The sequence below is a fragment of the Salvelinus fontinalis genome, chromosome 27, assembly GCF_029448725.1.
Source record: "Salvelinus fontinalis isolate EN_2023a chromosome 27, ASM2944872v1, whole genome shotgun sequence".
Lineage (NCBI taxonomy): Eukaryota > Metazoa > Chordata > Actinopteri > Salmoniformes > Salmonidae > Salvelinus > Salvelinus fontinalis.
In genome coordinates this window covers 7,066,973-7,085,703 of record NC_074691.1, presented here as the reverse complement: position 1 = coordinate 7,085,703, position 18,731 = coordinate 7,066,973, and the positions used below count along the sequence as shown (strand labels likewise).

The window sequence follows — 18,731 nt, the reverse complement described above, 5'->3', positions numbered from 1 at the left end:
AATGTCACGAAAAAGTGCACAATTGTTAGAATGTATTGTACGCCATAGCCTACATAACAGATTCATGAGAAGTATACCAACATTTGTAATGTTCATGTCAAAAAATTATTCACGTGGTTATGCACAGCTTATGAATGTCATTAAGATGCCCTTCTATTATGGGTACTGTTTAGCCTGTCATCAATGACAATTTGTGATAATGGTTTAGTGCTGCCACACAGGTAGTTAACAGGTAAACATTCATCTCAGATCACCTTGTTTGACCTCACACTCTCTTAAGGGCTTCTATTGACTGTTAGGTCAACCAGGGTCTTCTCACAAGCACTGATACAGTACTATCTAGTGGCCTACTGTAGGTGTATTGCTCCTATCAAATGCGCTGAGGCCGATTCATCACAAAGTGTGTCAATAAAGGCGCCACAATGGCCTTCAAGTCAATCATTACTTTAGAAGTAGAGTAACATTAGCACTTTTAATTATTTATTTTTTTACAATTTGTCTCTGCTCAATTTTATTCCCTGAAATCTATTTGATTGGGTGAATTATGTGTTTGCTGAGTGGGGGGAAAAAACAGGCAGTTATGAGTGTGGATGTGTTGGATTCTCAAAGATTGCAACACATCATATTGGCCAAAACACATTATATTGACCAAAACACATCATATTGACCAAAGAATGAGAGAAGCTAAAGAAGAAAAGAAAAGAACAATACATTCTATAACATGCATATACATATCCAGGGAGTAGGAATCTCGGAATGTGCCAGTTTCATTACAATGTTTTCCACTGTGGCATAGGGAGTTAAAATCCCCTTAATTCGTTGTTCTGCCAGTTACCCTAGTCCCCCAGAACAACTTTTAAAGAAACACAAGGGTAAGAGGTTAAGCTAGTGATTAATAAAGAGTCTTTTCAGTGTGAGACGAAACCACTAAATGTTTGCTGCCATTTGCCTATAGTGACAGCAAACATACCAGATTGAGTGAGGCTTTGGTCGGGCCTTTATCCTGTACAGCTGTGACAACGGCTGTTGGCTGCAGGTTTGCGGCCTGCCACAGTGTGTTTACCTGGAGATGAATCTGAAAGGCGGCGGGACAGGGAGGACACACAACCAAGGTGAAAGGGAACAAGAGACGGCTGTTTTAGATCGAAGGAGAGCGGTTATTGCACGAGCTGGCTGGACCACCGTGCTCTCTGTACACACACAGGGTCCTAGACCAGAAAGCGTCGCTCTTAATGCACCAATAAACTGCTTTTCATATTGAAAGCATATTGTGGGTTGAAATGGAAGACAGTTTAGATTTCACAGGGTCCATTGGTATGTACAGTGCCTTCAGAAAGTATTCATACCCCTTGACTTATTTCACGTTTTGTTGTTACAGCCTGGATTCAAAATGGATGACATATATTTTTTTCTCACACTCACACACAACACCCCATAATGACAAATTGAAAACATGTTTAGACATTTTTGCAAATTTATTGAAAATGAAAGACACAAATATCTCATTCATTTAAGTATTCCCTTAAGTCAGTACTTTGTAGAAGTACCGTTGGCAGCGATAGCAGCTGTGAGTCTTTCTGGGTAAGTCTCTAAGAGTTTTCCACACCTTGATTGTGCAACATTTGCTCATTATTCTTTTCAAATTCTTCAACCTCTAGCAGTGTTGATCATTGCTAGGCAACCATTTTCAGATCTTGCCATAGATTTTCAAGTAGATTTAAGTCAAAACCGTGACTCAGCCACTCAGGAACATTCACTGTCTCCTTGGTAAGCAACTCCAGTGTAGATTTGGCCTTGTGTTTTAGGTTATTGTCCTGCTGAAAGGTGAATTAATCTCCCAATGTCTGGTGGAAAGTAGACTGAACCAAGTTTTTCTCAAGAATTTTTCGTTTATTTTTATCCTGAAAAATGACCCAGTCCTTGATTACAAGCACACCCATAGCATGATGCAGCCATCGCTATGCTTGAAAATATGGAGAGTGGTGCTCAGTAATGTGTTGTATTGGATTGGCCCCAAACATAACACTTTGTATTCAGGACAAAAAGTGAATTGCTTTGCCACATTTTTTGCAGTATTACTTTAGTGCCTTATTGCAAACAGGATGCATGTTTTGGAATGATTTTTATTCTATACAGTCTTCCTTCTTGTCACACCCTGATCAGTTTCACCTGTCTTTGTGCTTGTCTTAGCCCCCTCCAGGTGTCACCCATCTTCCCCATTATCCCCTATGCATTTATACCTGTGTTCTCTGTTTGTCTGTTGCCAGTTCGTCTTGTCTTGTCAGGTCTTACCAGCGTGCTTTCCCGTCTTCTTGTTTTCTCAAGTTTCTGTTTCCTAGTTTCCCCAGTTCTGGCCATTCTGCCTGCCCCCAAGCCTGCCTGCTGTCCGGTACCTGCCTGACTCTGCCCTGGATTTCAGACCTCTGCCTGCCCTTGACCTGTCTTTTGCCTGCCCCATGTTTTGTCAATAAACATCCGTGACTCTAGCTGTCTGCATCTGGGCCTTATCCTAAGTTCTGATACTTCTTTTCACTCTGTCAATTAGCTTAGTATTGTGGAGTAACTACAGTGTTGTTGATCCATCCTCAGTTTTCTCCTATCACAGCCTTTAAACTCTGTAACTGTTTTAAAGTTACCATTAGCCTCATCGTGAAATCACTGAGCGGTTTCCTTCCTCTCCGGCAACTGAGTTAGGAAGGACGCCTGTATCCTTGTAGTTATTGGGTGTATTGATACACCCATCCAAAGTGTGATTAATAACTTCACCATGTTCAAAGGGATAGTCAATGTTTCCTTTTTTTATTTTTACCCATCTACCAATAGGTGTCCTTCTTTGCGAGGCTTTGGAAAACCTCCCTGGTCTTGGTGATTGAATCTGTGTTTGAAATTCACTACTTGACAGTGGGACCTTACAGATACTGTAATTGTATGTGTGATACAGGGATGAGGTAGTCATTCAAAAATCATGTTAAATACTATTATTGCACACAGTCCATGCAATGTATTATGAGACTTGTTATTCACATTTTTAATCTTGAATTTATTTAGGATTGCCATAACAAATTGGTTGAATACCTATTGAATACTCATTTATAATTCATTTGTAAAATATTTAAAAAACATAATTCCAATTTGACATTGTGGGGTATTGTGTGTAGGCCAGTGACAAAACAAAATCTCACTTTATTCCATTTAAAATGCAGGCTGTAACACCACAACATGTGGAAAAGGTCAATGGGTGTGAAAACCTTCTGACGGCACTGTAATACACCTGTTATAAGGCTCGGTACATAATACATTGTTAGTCTACAGAAGGATCCTTATTTTTCTCGTCTTTTGGTGTACTGTATATGAATCAAATGTACATGGTTTTATTTCAACCGTTGAGATATGCCTGTTTATGCATTCTATACTATAATAATACTAGTTGATTATTTTTCATACAGTTAACCTTTGTTCAGAAATGTATTATAGCTGATGGCTTTGTGGCTTTTCCATCAGCCTGATGGCTCTTCTTTGATATATTTTTTTTAATAAGGGAACTTCAAAACATGACAACACAAAGACACTTCCATCTATCCCAGTGATATCTACCTACCTCCCTTGGTCCTCTGACTTGCAAGATGCAATTTGTACTGTTTACTGAGAAACAGGGTGGGGTCTTCTTTAGTAAAATCGGTGAGAGCTTCACTGATGTCACTCTCGGCTCCATGACAAAGCTCCCTGCCGGCAAACAACATGTGTTCAATCTGTGTTTGTCTACCCGAGAACGCCCTACCAGATCCTAATAAATCAGTTTCTTTACAGGCTCTGACAGGCTAACAGGCTAACCACAGTGTAGGCTAATGGCATGGACACTCCTCACCCTGCGTTCCAAATGGCACGCTATTCCCTATATAGTGTACTACTTTGGACCAGGGCCCGTAGGAAAAGGGTGCCATTTGGGACGGAGCCTCAGATTAGCACCTCATCAGCCTCCTACAGCTCCGGACAAACATGGAGTGAAAAACAGCCGCCTGGCTGGGGAGACACCACTCCTCCTCAAAACCTCCTTGGCCTTCCCGACTGACCCGTCTGTCTGCCCTCAGCAGTAGCCACCAGCTGCCTTCCTGGCTAGGCAGGCCATTCCAACAGCCGGCCAGATGTGTGTATCTCAGGTGAGCAAATATTGCCATTTAGTTAAGACTTCTCTGGTCCCCTCCTTCAGAGGCTGCTGTGTATTCCAGGGGTCTGCGGGAAGTATTAGTAGCACTGTGAAGTTTCTATTGGCATGAGAAGTTAGACTTAGAAGATGCACAGCGGGGGTCAGTTAAGCTTCAAGTTGTTTCAAAGTTTATTCGCCACATCCACAGGACAGAACAGGTGCAAAACAGTACAGTGAAATGACCTTGAGAGCTCCTTACCAACAATGCAGTGATAACAATAACAGTACTGTATAGATAATAATAGAAAATAGAACAAACAAACACAGCAACTACAATGTGAGTTAAAGAAACAGGAGAATGCAAGTAATTCAACTGTTCATTACGCTCTGAGGGATGCCCCCTCAATCCTTCATCTTAACTCAGATAGGGAACATCCCAAATGGCACCCTGTTCTCTATATGGGCACTGGTCAAAAGTAGTGCACTAACTACAGTATATGGAATAGGGTGCCATTTGGGATACAGCCATAGCTATTACATTCTTAATCCTCACAATGCCTGATCACCACAGCCAAGGATCAGCCTATCACATTTAGCAAACTTATTTCATCACATTTTGTGTAAATAGTTCACATTCTGGGCTATAGAACAGATTGCACATTTGTCCTGAGGAGGAGGAATCACCTCCAGACTGCGTCAAGTCAAAGATACTTATAACTAAGTATTACCCTATGCCTTTGCTTTACACATATTTGCTCCAGTATTAGCTGCGCTGAGGTTGGTATGGCCTCCATGAGCGAGACCAAAGCATTCTTTCATCGTATGGTTACATACACGTAATTGGACAGTGAAACACACTCCAGCATTTTGGATTTGAGATCAAATGTTTCATACGAGACATGCTATGTACACAGAATGTCACCTTTTTTCACCCAGATCTGTTTTACCGTTTAGACTGTTGTTTTGCCTCTGTACTCCGGCACTTTGGACTTGAAATGATACATTGACTATGAGGTTAAAGTGCAGACTGTCGGCTTGAATTTGAGGGTATTTTCATCCATATCGGGTGAACCGTTTAAGAATTACAGCACGTTTTGTACATAGCCGCCCATTTTAGGGGACCAAAGGTATTGGGACAAATTCACTTATATGTGCATTAAAGTAGTCTAAAGTTTGGTATTTGTGCAGAGTCAAAACAACAAAAAATGTGTCCTAATACTTTTGAAGCTCACTGTATTGCTACTTTTCAAAGCTTGATCATTTTTAAATTGGATGGGCTGCTTGAAATTTACACACTTTTATATATATAAATAAAACAATAAAATAGGTGATCTCCTTGTCTGGCGGAAACTATCCCCTGCATATATTTTCCAGTGAACAAAACTCTTCTATCGGTTTCAGGAATGGGGAGGATGGTGGAAGGAACTCTATGGTTATCCTTTCATGCGCAGCAAACCATTCCCTACATTGTCGTTTCGGTGGAAGCTGACATCCCACACAATTACATAATTTGGCAAATCTGCACTAACTAAACCTCTTTAATATTCTGTTATTAGGTCTCTGTAAAGTGTATTTAGGAAGGCCAGGAGAAGATATGTGTTATAGGGCCCGATGTGTGGAATATGTGCGCTCACACCATTCTCAGAAATGGCAGCACACATTGTAATATTTATTGCTCCCCACGTTGGCCTGGTGTGCCAATTGTGGCTCGATGCCCAATGAGATTGCGGCCACATCTCCTGCCTTGGGCCAGATTGAACCCAGCCTTTTACATAGCCTATTCTAGAATCAGACAGTTTAGCAAAGTTGAAATGTTTTCTGTTCTTATAGGTATCTACAACTTCAGGAAGTATATACAGGTATCATTGAAGTACAGTAAAAGTCCATGTACAATATACCATGTGCACACCAATGGTTTACCTGGACATACTGGCACCGCAGCTCCTTCACTCTGTCACGATTCCTCTCAAATGGTACCTTGTAGAGCTGTTTCATAGTCATTTTTTCCCAAAACTCTGTCTATAGTGGAAATGCTGACAGAATTGATATTTGCGAAGATATCGTCGTCATTTGTGATTGCACTTCGGATCCCTCTTAGCCTGATGGACTTGTTGGCTATGACCATGTTGCAAATTTCTCGTGCTTGCCGATGGCTGAATACTGCTACTCTGCCACCAGCATGAGGTCGTTGTGCAGTCCTATATATGACATGTAAAATTCACACATGGACCATGTTACAGATAATGTATTGTATTCAAATTGTGCTGTATTACTGTATATTCCTCATACATATCTTACGGTACATTGTGACTTTATTTTACAATTTACAATAGTTGCTGTATTGTTGTGAATGAAATGCTGTAACAAAAGTAAAGAACGGGTACATATTTACCTGTTTTCCCTACGGAATGTTTGCACAATTGATGACACTGTGGACCTGTTTACATAAGGCTGTACTTGGGGGTGGCGGATAGCCTAGTGGTTAGAACGTTGGACTAGTAACCGAAAGGTTGCAAAATCAAATCCCCAAGTTGACAAGGTAAAAATCCGTTGTCCTGAACACGGCAGTTAAACCACTGTTCCTAGATCATCATCGAAAATAAAAAAATAGTTCTTAACTGAGTTGCATAGTTAAATAAAGGTGAAAAAAAAAACTCTGACCAGGCTCTTCCATTGTAAGACCATGTTTTATAACATGGTCCACAATTGTGGCTCTGATTTCATCAGGGACTCTGTCTTCTACCTCTTCCTCTATTCTGTCTTCCCCTAACACCACCACCACACATCCTTACACCTCTTCTTATTTCTCTTCCACCAGCATGTAGCTGCTGTTCAGGGTTCTGATGTTCCTCCATGTTGAAAAATGGTAGCGATTGTGCTGTGGGAAAGATCCATATATATGTTTCCAAAGTTGATTGGTTGATTGGCAAGATTGCGATTCCTATTTCATTACTATGTCAGCCGGCAGGTAATTTGCCAATTTAGCAGACATCACAAACATTCAATGTCATAGATATTTATGGAATATACATGTACGTCTGACAGATTGTGATAATTGAATGGATCATTTTGCACGATGAAAGGAATGTTTAGAAGTTGTGAAGAGTAGGACCGTTTCACTGAGAAGCAACTCATCAGTCGTAATCACCAAGTCATGTGCTTGTAGTCATTGTGCAAATTGTAGAAAATTGTACTTACGCTTTTGCACACATTTGCCAAAACACACGCAATTTGCTTAAACGAATAAGAAATTCAATTCGGGTGTGAACTAGAAACTAATTGTTCAGAGGTTTGAACTTCTTTTTTTGAAAGAAATAATTCTCTTTCGAGAATTGAACCAAAGCGATTGAGAAAAACTGTAATACATTTGTCCAAATACTTTCTTCAAATGGGGGGTGGGACTAGATACATAAAATACTTTCATTTCTAAACGGTAAAACAGTCCGAATTCACTGTCTGAATTCATATGGAGGGGAGTGTAGATCCCCTTATAAACATTTCACATAATAGTACACAATACTAAACAGTCATAATGCATTCGGTTTTTAAAAAGCATAGAGGTTCATCTATCTGTGAGCACAGTTGCGTAGGTGTGGTCTCTCACCTTGGTGAAATGGAGATCTGCGGTGAAAATAAGATCCTCTCCTCCTTACAAATGCAGGCTACTTGGAAATGCCTGGTTTCCTCCCTACTAGCACATCTTTGCTCTGGGGAGGTAGATAAGCACAGGTGTGCATACGATGATCCTATGGTGATATGGGAATAGACTAAATAAATGACTTCGGTAATTGAATTCCTCCCTTCCTCCCCCAATCATTCCTGTACTTTTTTTGGACCAAATGAAATGGATTTATCATGCCCTGCCTGTTATATCTTGAGTACAGTGTCCCCTTGTGGTGAGTCCTCGCAGTAGCAGGGAGCAGTGTTAATAGAAACGCTTTCACACCGCCCTGCATAATGGTCGTCACTAGTTACCACAGCCACAAAGTCATAAACCCCGCTTATTTCTACAATTTATCTTCTTAAAAATGTATTTTAAAACTTTACCCTAACCGTAACCACACTGCTAACCTTATGCCTAACCCTAACCTCAAATTAAGACCAAAAGGCATATTTATATTTTCATGAATTTCACAATATAGACCTAGCCAATTTTTACTTGGTGGCTGTGCTATCCAGTTGAAACACTGTATGCCTCATCTGCGTGTCCGTACTGCACAGAAAGGTAGGTTGTTATAACAACATAAAACCGATATTACAACCTATTTCATTTGTAATACGACAAGTATTTGCTTTGTTAGGTTATATGTGTACTGAAAAGACTGGGGTGTCAGTGATACACGTCTTCTCTGCTGAAATAAACATTTGTCTGCCTTAATCGGGCTCCCAAAGTGGCACAGCCGTCGAAGGCACTGCATCTCAGTGCAAGAGGCGTCACTACCGACTCTGGTTCGAATCCAGGATGTATCACATCCGGCCGTGATTGGGAGTCCCATACGGCGGCGCACAATAGGCCCAGCGTTTTCCGGGTTTGGCCGTCATTGTAAATAATGTGTTCTTAACTGGCTTGCCTAGTTAAATAAAGTTTAAATACATTTTTAAAAGGCTATGAATTTGGATTGAATCAAAGATCATGGATATACTAACAAGATTACATGTCTCTCCGCCCTAACAATGGGAGCTGTTGTCCAAAAAGCTGCACCGCGGGCTGTTTAGCTCCCGCCTATCCTTTCTTTGGATTGGTGGATAGATCTCGTTCTTGTTATCTGTTTTTGAAAATTCGATTAGGTTTGTTTACGTCCTGTATTCAATGGAGAGACGCTACTATATATGCATATCCGACAGTGTTTTTTGGCAGGTGTGCTGGGTGCTTATGGTCTTTTTTACAAGATGGTACACAAGTCACGGTATGGTACCATTTACATTTTATATAGAAATGACATTTGCTATGTACACCTTTGCTTTGTAACAAAATGTTATTTTATTTTTATTTCAGAAACAGTATGAGCATCATGCTTCCCTCTGTTCTGGAGGGTACGGGCTGTAGACAGTTCAAAACATACAAACTTGAAGAATCGTTCCAATTCCAAACCACACAGCAATAAAATTGGCACCAAATAATAAAATGTTTAATCTTCAGGTACAATTATTACAGACTGTATGCTAATGTTTTCATTTTGTATTTACCTTGCATAAACCTATATAAAATATAGAGCACAGTTTAAAATGTCAATACAGATAATATGGCTGTGTTTACACAGGCAGCCCAAGGTAACTTCAAAGCATGACATCCCAATTATGGGTAAGAGCTGATCTGATTGGTCAATAGTTCAATTAGTGGAAAAATAAATCAGAATTGGTCTGCCTGTGTAAACGCAGCTCACTTGATTTCACACAGGCATGAAGTAGTTTCTCCAATGATCGGTAGAACAAACCAGGAACTGTCAACAAGTATAGATAAAGGCAATACAGTTTGCACTATTGAACACACCCCTGGCATGTGACCCACTTGCCCTCAAATCCTATTAACCCTGGCATATTCGTTGGACTTGTAATAAACTGGAGACAAAACAAAAGTGTTAGGCAGCATTCACACAGGCAGCCTAATTCAGACTCCCCCCCCACTAATTTGTCTTTTGACCAATCACATCAAATCTTTTCCAGAGCTGATTGGTCAAAAGACCAATTAGTGTAAAAAAAAAAAAAAAGTGAATTAGGATGCCTGTGTGAATGCAGCCTAAAACACCATCACTTTGTCTGTCCAGCGAATATGCCAGGGTTTATGGGATTCGAGACCAAGACCTTGGAAGATTGTTCCAAGAAGGCGTAGGGAAGTGTGCGCGAACACAAACTTAAGTGATCTTAGGTTCAGAAATGATTACTACTTCTTGAAAGTCTTTTTGCCAGCCCTTGATTTGCCAAACGGTGGCTTGCCAAACTGTTTCTTCTTGTTAAACATGGCCTTCTTCTTCCGTAGGGTCTTGACGTCTCTACCTCGGACCCAATCGTCTCGCTGGGCCTCCCACTTGAGCTGCCTGACACCTGGGGGGAGAAGAGCAACTCACTCTGCATCCTCTACTAAAGTTTGGTCATCTACTGTATTCAACAACCTGTTTGATATGAAATGTACCCTGACACGGACTGAATTCACTATTGGCTTAGGGTTGGTTAACAGTTAATCTCTCAAGCATGATGGAGCTATCTATTTTGGGCAACTTGACAGGAATACTAGAGTGTGAGTGTGCTCCAAACTGCTGTGAAGTTACTGACCCTCTCCATGTGAATATGCTGTAGTTTTTAGCTAGTATCTAGCCAACCGAGTAAAATAATTTACACAATTTGGCTTTTTTCCTGTCAGGTGGCACTAACTGTAGTATTCAATAACACATGTTTAATAGGTTGATCGACTGTATTTAAGCCAAGGCTTACCTGCTTTGTCCTTGTTGGCCATGGCATTTATGCCGATGTTGTCAAACTTTGAGCCAGCATTTTCATCCAACATAAATCCAAACTGGTGAAAAAAATGAAATATACATTTAGCATTCAGTGATATCCTTTGTTTAAGAGTTAGTTTATTGTATGAAACTAAACTGATGGATAGGATAGCCATCAGCACGCCAACTTAACATTGCGAGATGTGAGAGATATGATAGGCGTGACCATCTCACCTCTTCAGCAGATGCAAACATGGCGGTGTCCTTCTTTCCTTTGTGCTTCTTCCCTGGTTTGGAACCTACAATGGAAGAATGTCAACATGTCAGATAAGAGTCTACACTTCTACATGAGACTCAGAGCAGTTCAGTAGTACAAATAGAGGCCCGGCTACTAACCTAGAGACCCACTGTAGTTAAGATCCTCTGACGCCTTCCTCTTGCTCTTTTTAGAGCCTGGAGTGATGTTTGGAACCTCCATCTCGTCATCTGAATCTTGAGGGGAAAACAATATTTTTTAAGAGTCAACTTTTTAATTGCCATTCAAAATTACTTTCAAAAGGGCATAATTTAAGTTAAGAAAATTGACTTAAATTACCACCAAAAGCAATATCTCCATCATCAAGTTCTGGAACTGAAAGAGATGAGAAATTAGAGTAAAAAGTCTGCACTCGTGGAGGCATGGACTAGTGGGACTTTCCACCATATTTCATAAACCAGTCATTTCATTTCAAACTAGTGAAGGGAAGTGAACAAGTGCACACTTTGGGAGGAAGGAGAGATAATTGGGACATAAACATACCTTCCTCATCGTCATCCTCCCCAGCGGGGTCCATGAAGGCCCCTCCCTCCTCCTCCAGTTCATCTCCAAAGTCCTCCTCGTCCATACTGCCAAGGGACATCTCCTCATCATCCAGATCACCATCCAAGTCATCATCCAGGTCTGACTCATCCTCATCATCCTCGCCACCCTTCTTCCCCTTCTTAGATTTGGTCTTAACATTTCTGCGACATGCACAAACACACACAAAATGTCAGATATATCATTCAGTATGAAAATAAAAATAAATCACTGGGAACCATTTCAATGCCATGTTTGATAGGTGTACACATGAATCACTGATGATATCTGAATGCAAAGCTTTATCAAACTTGTACTTACCCAGCAAAGTCCAGGTCTGTTTCATCAATTGGCAAGTCAGTGAAGTAACTGTCTCCCTCGTATGAATCTGGATAGGACGAGAAGGCAACCAAAGATGAGCCCGAAGTCTGATAGACATTGACCTATTTCCTGAATTTTGACCAATAACAGTTCATTTCAGTCCTTGAACCTACCGAGCAGCTTCTCAAACTCATCATCGTCCACGTCATCCACACTCCCGTTATCTCCATCTCCCCGTGGCCGACGCAGTGCCTTCTCCGCTTCTCGCTTCTTGAAGAACCTAGCGTGGGGAACACGGCATTTAAAGACGGTCCAGAACTTGAATCACTCAAACAATGGACCATTAATTTCCTTTGCTGCCTTATTCATAATATATACATATATTTGTAAAATCTGATAAGTGTTACTCAAAAGGTCTGTCTATATAATCATTGTTACTCACCGATAGAAGAAGACCTCATCCACAGGAATCTGACTCTCCTTATTGGACAGGAACGCCTCACAGTTCACTGAGAGATGGGAGAAAGAAGACTTTCCTTACTTCTGCTCAATAAAGGGACCCCTTTATCATTCTTCATAGTGATTCAAAAGACACTCACCAGGTAAATTGTGGATGTTATTCATGGTCAGCTTCTGTTTGGGCTGCATCACTGTAGCCTCTGTGTTTTCTGTGAATGATTGAGATGAAAACCGTTTCAACCAAGACGAAAAGGCAGGGTGAATAACTGATTTGGGGAATGAACTGAGACCAGAGAGTTGATTAATAATGTGAATCGTGCAATGAAATGCATTTCTGGTGTACTGAGAGAAAAAGGCAATTGAAAATGTTGGCAACATTACGTTTGCCCTTCAGTTGTTTGGGATTCCTGAAGACGAAGCGATCCAAGAACTTGCTGAGAGTGAAGTCCTGGAGAGGGTCTCCTGTGTAGTTGATGAACTCTCCCTGAGGACATGATGCAGAGGGGAAAGGGATGAATTAAACACAGAAAAACTCAAGTGGTAGTAAGAGGAACAGTGAGGGCTAGCCCTGACACCCACTTGGGCCCATTGTTACACAGGCAACTTTTGTATGATTTTTTTGGTAATAAGCACCAAGTTTCCCCATGCATATAAAAAAAAATAAAACAGTTCATTTACCTGTAGGATTGTCTTGGCAAACAGTGACACTGATGGGTGGAAATGTGCAGAGAGCTGAGGGGGGAAAGACATGACGTCAAATAACAACAGAAGTGGATTATCCTATGGTACAGTACCTTTTCTCAAGCAAGCCCATAACACCTTTCATCACACAACGACTGTGTCCCAAATGGCGCCCTATTATCTAGTGCAATATGGGCCCTGGTCAAAAGTAGTGCACTATATGGGGAAAAGGGCTCCACAACAATATTGTCACGAGGCTCACCCTTTGCAGCTCCCATAACGTGGTGTGGTCAGCCCCACAGAATAGGGGGTTTCTGTGGAACGGGTCGTAGGTCGCCATACTCTTCCCACCTGGACAACAAAAGAACGAGTATGCATGAAGAGGGGGAAAGGTGACCACTGAACATGCAGGAGTCACAATCAAAACATGATTCTACTTACATTACAACACAAATGTTTACAGTAATCACAACACAATAATACATGCATTTATAAGTATCTGGGTGTAGGATTTCCCCAAATATGTGAGTTGAAAATAATGTTGAGGGGGGGGGGGTGGTCTTAATAATAAAACTCACCTTCAATGTTTCGGTGATGTACCCACGACGATGCAGTGGGCTTCGGCTGTTCCGGTTTGATCTCACGCAGTCCTTCCTCCACCTTATCTGCATCTACAAACCTCTCCTCATCATCCTCTTCTTCCTTAAGATCTTTGAAATTCTCCTCTTCACCATCCTGCAATCATATCATAATATGTGAGATCAAGTGACATGACAAAAATCATTAGAATAAATGAATCTAATGGCTGGTTTCCCCAGATATAGATTAAGTCTAGTCCTGGACTAGTCTTAGACTGTGCTCGGGAAACTTTCCCCAAGAGTTCCATCATGTGATTGTACACAATATGAAAACAACTAGTACTTTATGCTGATGTCATGGAGCTTGGCCTTACCCCACCCTCCTGCAGCATCATCTTGAGGCCTGGTTTGGCCTTCATGACCTCTGATACAAGGAAGAGAGCCCCGCAGGCAAATGTTGGGTTCTGCTCACAGCTGACCTGCAGCAGCCTCTTCACAAAGCCTTTGACCCGCCGCAGGACAATGTCTGCCTTCAGAGACTTGTACAGCAGGTTAAGGAACATACTCTGCCTGGAGCACAGAGACAGACCTGGGTCCATGAGCTTCCTGTAAACCACAAAACATAGATGCATCAACGAAACATCATGATCATTATATACTAAACAAAAATATTAAAACTCAACATGTAAAGTGTTAGTCCCATGTTTCATGAGCTGAGTTGGTAGAGCATGGCCCTTGCAACGCCAGGGTTGTGGGTTTGATTCCCACAGGGGACCAGTACAAAAAATAACAAAAATGCAAGCACTCACTGCTGTAAGTCACTCTGGATAAGTGTGTCTCCTAAATGACTCAAATGTCAAATAAAAGATCCCAGAAATGTTCCATACGCACAGAAAAGCTTATTTCGCTCAGATTTTGTGCAAAAATATGTTTACATCCCTGTGAGCATTTCTCCTTTGCCAAGATAATTGATTTACCTGACAGGTGTGTCATATCAAGAAGATGATTAAACAGCATGGTCATTACAGAGGTGCACCTTGTGCTAGGGACTATAAAAGGCCACCCTAAAGTGTGCAGTTGTCACAACACAATGCCACAGATGTCTCAAGTCTCGAGGGAGCATGCAATTGGCATGCTGACTGCAGGAATGTCCACCAGAGCTGTTTCCAGAGAATTGAATGTTAATTTCACTACCATAAGCCGCCTCTAACATTGTTTTAGAGCATTTGGCAGTATGTCCAACTGGCCTCACAACCGCAGACCACGTGTAACCACGCCAGCCCAGGACTGCCACATCTGGCTTCTTCACCTGCGGGATCATATGAGACCAGTCACCCGGACAGCTGATGAAACTGAGGAGTATTTCTGTCTCTAATGAAGCCATTTGAGGGGGGGGGGGGGAATTATTCTGATTGGCTGGGCCTTGCTCCCCAGTGGGTGGGCATATGCTCTCCCGCGCCCACCCATGGCTGCACTCCTGTCGAGTCATGTGAATCCATAGATTACGGCCTAATGAATTTATTTCAATTGACTAATTTCCTTATATGAACTGTAACTCAGTAAAATTGTTGAAATTGTTGCGTGTATATTTTTGTTCAGTACAGTCAACGGTATGTTTACTATAACATTGACTAAGAAAGTGCAAAATGAGGTCCCATGACTAAATACTATCAAGTTAGTATAAATTAGACAACTATTAAGAAAAGAGAGAGCAAACAAATTCAGATGTCAATTTTTTTTGTACAGGATTTGATACAACCTACAGCCATTCTTCTTGATCACACCAGCAAGTCTAGAAGTGCAGTTTACCTGTAGAGAGCCACATAGTAGCGGTCTGAGACGATCTGCTGAGAGTCCATCACCTGGAAGAGCAGCATGAGAGCCTGGACGGCAGTGTTGAACTTCACCAGGTGCACTACTTTAAACAGCGTGTCTAGCTGCTCCTTCACCTTCTCGTCCCCGGCCTTGGCGTAGGGATAGGCCCTGTTCACTCCCGACAGCAGGGCACTCAGCATCTTGGACTCCACATCCTTCTTCTTGATGCAGGCTCGGAAGAAGGAGAAGTAGACGGAGATGAGCTTGCTGGCCAGCTCGGCCTCGTCGTGGCTCAGCAGCACCTGGTTGAGGAAGCACACGGCGTAGTACTGGGCCTTCAGGTTGATGTTGGGCCTGAACATGAGGCGCTCCACCTCGCTGCACACCACCGCCTTCATGTTGGGGTGCTTGTGCAGCAGGTTCTCCAGCAGGTACGAGGCCTTGGCTGCCGTCTTGTACTCAGGGTCTCCCAGCTTGTTGACCACCTGGATGAGAAGGGCCCTCTCCTGCTCGGGCCGGTTGAGCAGCAGCTCATGGGCAGTGGCCAGAGATTTGGCCTTGGTGGTTGCCACCGTGTCGTGAGCCAGCTCGTCCAGGGCCACCACGAACTCGGCCACGTGGTGCTTCAGAAGGTGCTCAAAGTACCACAGGATGAGGCGGCGGTCGCGCGCGTCCTTGTTCCCGCTTGCCATCTGCTCCAGATTGTCAAAGGGATGCTGGGCGAAGGTTCTGAGCTTGCGGTTCACTGGCAGCAGGTCAGACATGATGAGCTCTCGGAGAGTGTCCAGAGCCATCAACCCCTGTCTGCGACTACCCTTCTTCTTCACCATGCAGACCAGGTTCTCCACATGCTCTATGCTCTGTACCGGGGCATCCTGGATCAGAACTGTCATGGCTGCCATCCTGTCAGCCAGCGTCCCTGCGGAGACCACATTTTTCATCCAGGCTGAGTTGGCCCCCTTCTGCATGTTCTTCTTGCTCTTGTAGAGCCCTGTCTCAGCCTCAAACAGCTTTATAGCCAGGGCCTTGTACTGGGAGACTTGAGACTCATCCTGTGGGTTAGAGGTACCCTCTGCAGTGTACTCCAGGTCAAACCACTTGCCACCTGGTTTGATCAGAAGCAGCTGCCTCGGCTGAAACTCAAATATGTTGGCATTTAGTTTAGCTTTCTTTCCGGTGGCTGGGATGCTGGTTTTTGCTGTCTCTTTATTTTTCTTATTCTTTCTCTCCACTGTTGATGTGGCAGGCAGGTCCTTGCCTTTAGGCTCTGGTTTGGGCTTCTGATCATCTGACTTGGCTTTCTTGGCATCAGCCTTTTTGTTTTCCTTTTGGCTCGCCTCTGCCTTCTCTTCCTCTGTAGGCTCATCTGGGACAATCTGTTGTTCTTTATATAAGCGGATGCCCAGCTTGGTGATGAATGTCTCCAACTCTCCAGGTTCCAGGTCATCTATGGCTCCTTTCTTTCCACCGTCGATCAGCTCGTTCTCATCAATGATGGTGTCAAGCAGGGCAAAGTCAGCCTACACCAGGACAAGAAAGAAGCCATGAGAAAACAGGTGATTTAACAGTCATGACTTGTCAGTGAACATTACCAAGTACAACCACTTGCAAGCAGCTAACGTTAGTTATAGTTAGTTGTAGTACCTTGCCTGGAAACCCGACGTTAAATTGTATTGAATTCTACATCGAGCAGAAATTTGCATTTGAATCTCACAGACCTCTACAAGCCAGAATGATGAGTAAAATTACATTTGAACTTAGTTAACAGTTGGTCCCCTGTGTTACAATATATCCACAGGTAACATTAAGTTACAATTAAATCCATTTTTTTACAGCGCCGGTTGTTCGTCCAGATTTCTATAACCTGAAGTATGTCCACAAAATGATAATACATGCAGGCCAAACATGTATACGTGCCGAGCTTGTGCATATGTTTACATTGTTGTGCGAATACTTCAGGGGATATTAATCTGCCCGTACATTGAGCGCTTTGATACCGTGGTTTTAATTATACTTTCCTGTGGATATATTGTCTTGCATTCCTACCGTAAAAAGACCAACAGCTGTAACAACCGGTAGAGTATGTTTAAATGTAATTTTATTCAACACACTGGCTTGTAGAGGTCGCGATAAGAAACTTTCCAGATCAAAACACTTATTTTTGAACGACGTAGAATCCAATGCTATTTATCGTCGGGTTTCAAGGCAACTAGCTAGCTAACTTAGCTACCTAGCATCATCGTCAATAACTACTGAGTGCTAGATAAAGCGTAGCAAAGTCGAACAAATATAGGTAACATTAACAATTGAACAACAAACAGTTTATTCAATATTTTTGGAGAAAAAGTGGCTTAGTGGTAACAGCAGGATGAATGTGCTAGTTAGCATGCAGTGCTAGCCTCAAATAACGTTACTTACTCGGGTTCCACCCAAACGTAAAACCTCGTCCAAATTAAATTTGTCGTCCGGTTGAGGACCATCTCCATTGATTTCTTCTTCCTCATCTCCATCGTTGTCATTTTCAAACTCGTCTTTTACATTTACAAAATGTGTTTTGGCTATTGCCTTACGGTTCTTTCCTTTCGGTGCCATGCTGAAAGCAGCATGTAGAAAAATGACAGGACCTGGAAGGAAAGTGTGTACAGTAACTGCCTTACTATCGTCGAAAGCAATTATTCTTCATATCCAGCTTGATTTCAGAACAAGATTAGTATATTTTATTTTGTTATCCAAAACCACATGATTAGTAGTGTATAGGATTTTCTGGATTGTATTTCTGATTTGTATGTATCAAACAGGACTGTTTGAACTAAAGTTCAAAGTTCACAAGTAAATTTCATCCAATCAAAAGTTTTGTTACCGGCTTTGCAAAGAATGGGCGAGATCGTTTGCACATTCTAAACCATTCCATTTATCTGAAGTGAACTCTCCACTCACCCAAGGCACCGCGCCATGCAAAACAAACTAACCAAATATTGTCCAATCAGAAGTGTTGTTGGCGTAAGAAGGCGGATGTACTAGCACTTTTTTTTATTTGATTTTTATTTCAACTTTATTTAACCAGGTAGGCTAGTTGAGAACAAGTTCTCATTTACAACTGTGCTGGCCAAGATAAAGCATAGCAGTGTGACACAAACAACAACACAGTTACACATGGAATAAACAGACATACAATCAATAATACAATAGAGAAAGTCTATATACAGTGTGTGCAAATGAGGTAGGATAAGGGGGGTGAGGCAATAAATAGGCCATAGTGGTGAAATTATTACAGTATGGCAAATTAAACACTGGGGTGATAGATGTGCAGAAGATGAGTGTGCACGTAGCGGTACTGGGGTGCAAAGGAGCAAAATAAATAACAATATGGTGATGAGGTAGTTGGATGGGCTATTTACAGATTGGCTATGTACAGGTGCAGTAATCTATGAGCTGCTCTGACAGCTGGTGCTTAAAGCTAG

General features: G+C 42.1%; 1 protein-coding gene across 1 annotated transcript; it reads right to left on the bottom strand.

The window, feature by feature from the left end:
* Window positions 1-9,251: 9,251 nt before the first annotated feature.
* Window positions 9,252-18,031, bottom strand: LOC129824936 (CCAAT/enhancer-binding protein zeta-like). The gene is made up of 17 exons (XM_055884507.1): window positions 17,689-18,031; window positions 15,265-16,790; window positions 13,830-14,061; window positions 13,456-13,612; window positions 13,140-13,228; window positions 12,875-12,928; window positions 12,578-12,680; window positions 12,337-12,405; window positions 12,180-12,246; window positions 11,911-12,017; window positions 11,738-11,804; window positions 11,378-11,580; window positions 11,174-11,209; window positions 10,975-11,070; window positions 10,813-10,877; window positions 10,574-10,655; window positions 9,252-10,186 (listed from the first exon to the last, which is right to left on the bottom strand). The coding sequence occupies exons 1-17, from the start codon at window positions 17,860-17,862 to the stop codon at window positions 10,026-10,028; spliced, it is 3,288 nt and encodes a 1,095-aa protein (XP_055740482.1). The 5' UTR covers window positions 17,863-18,031; the 3' UTR covers window positions 9,252-10,025.
* Between the last annotated feature and the right edge of the window lie 700 nt (window positions 18,032-18,731).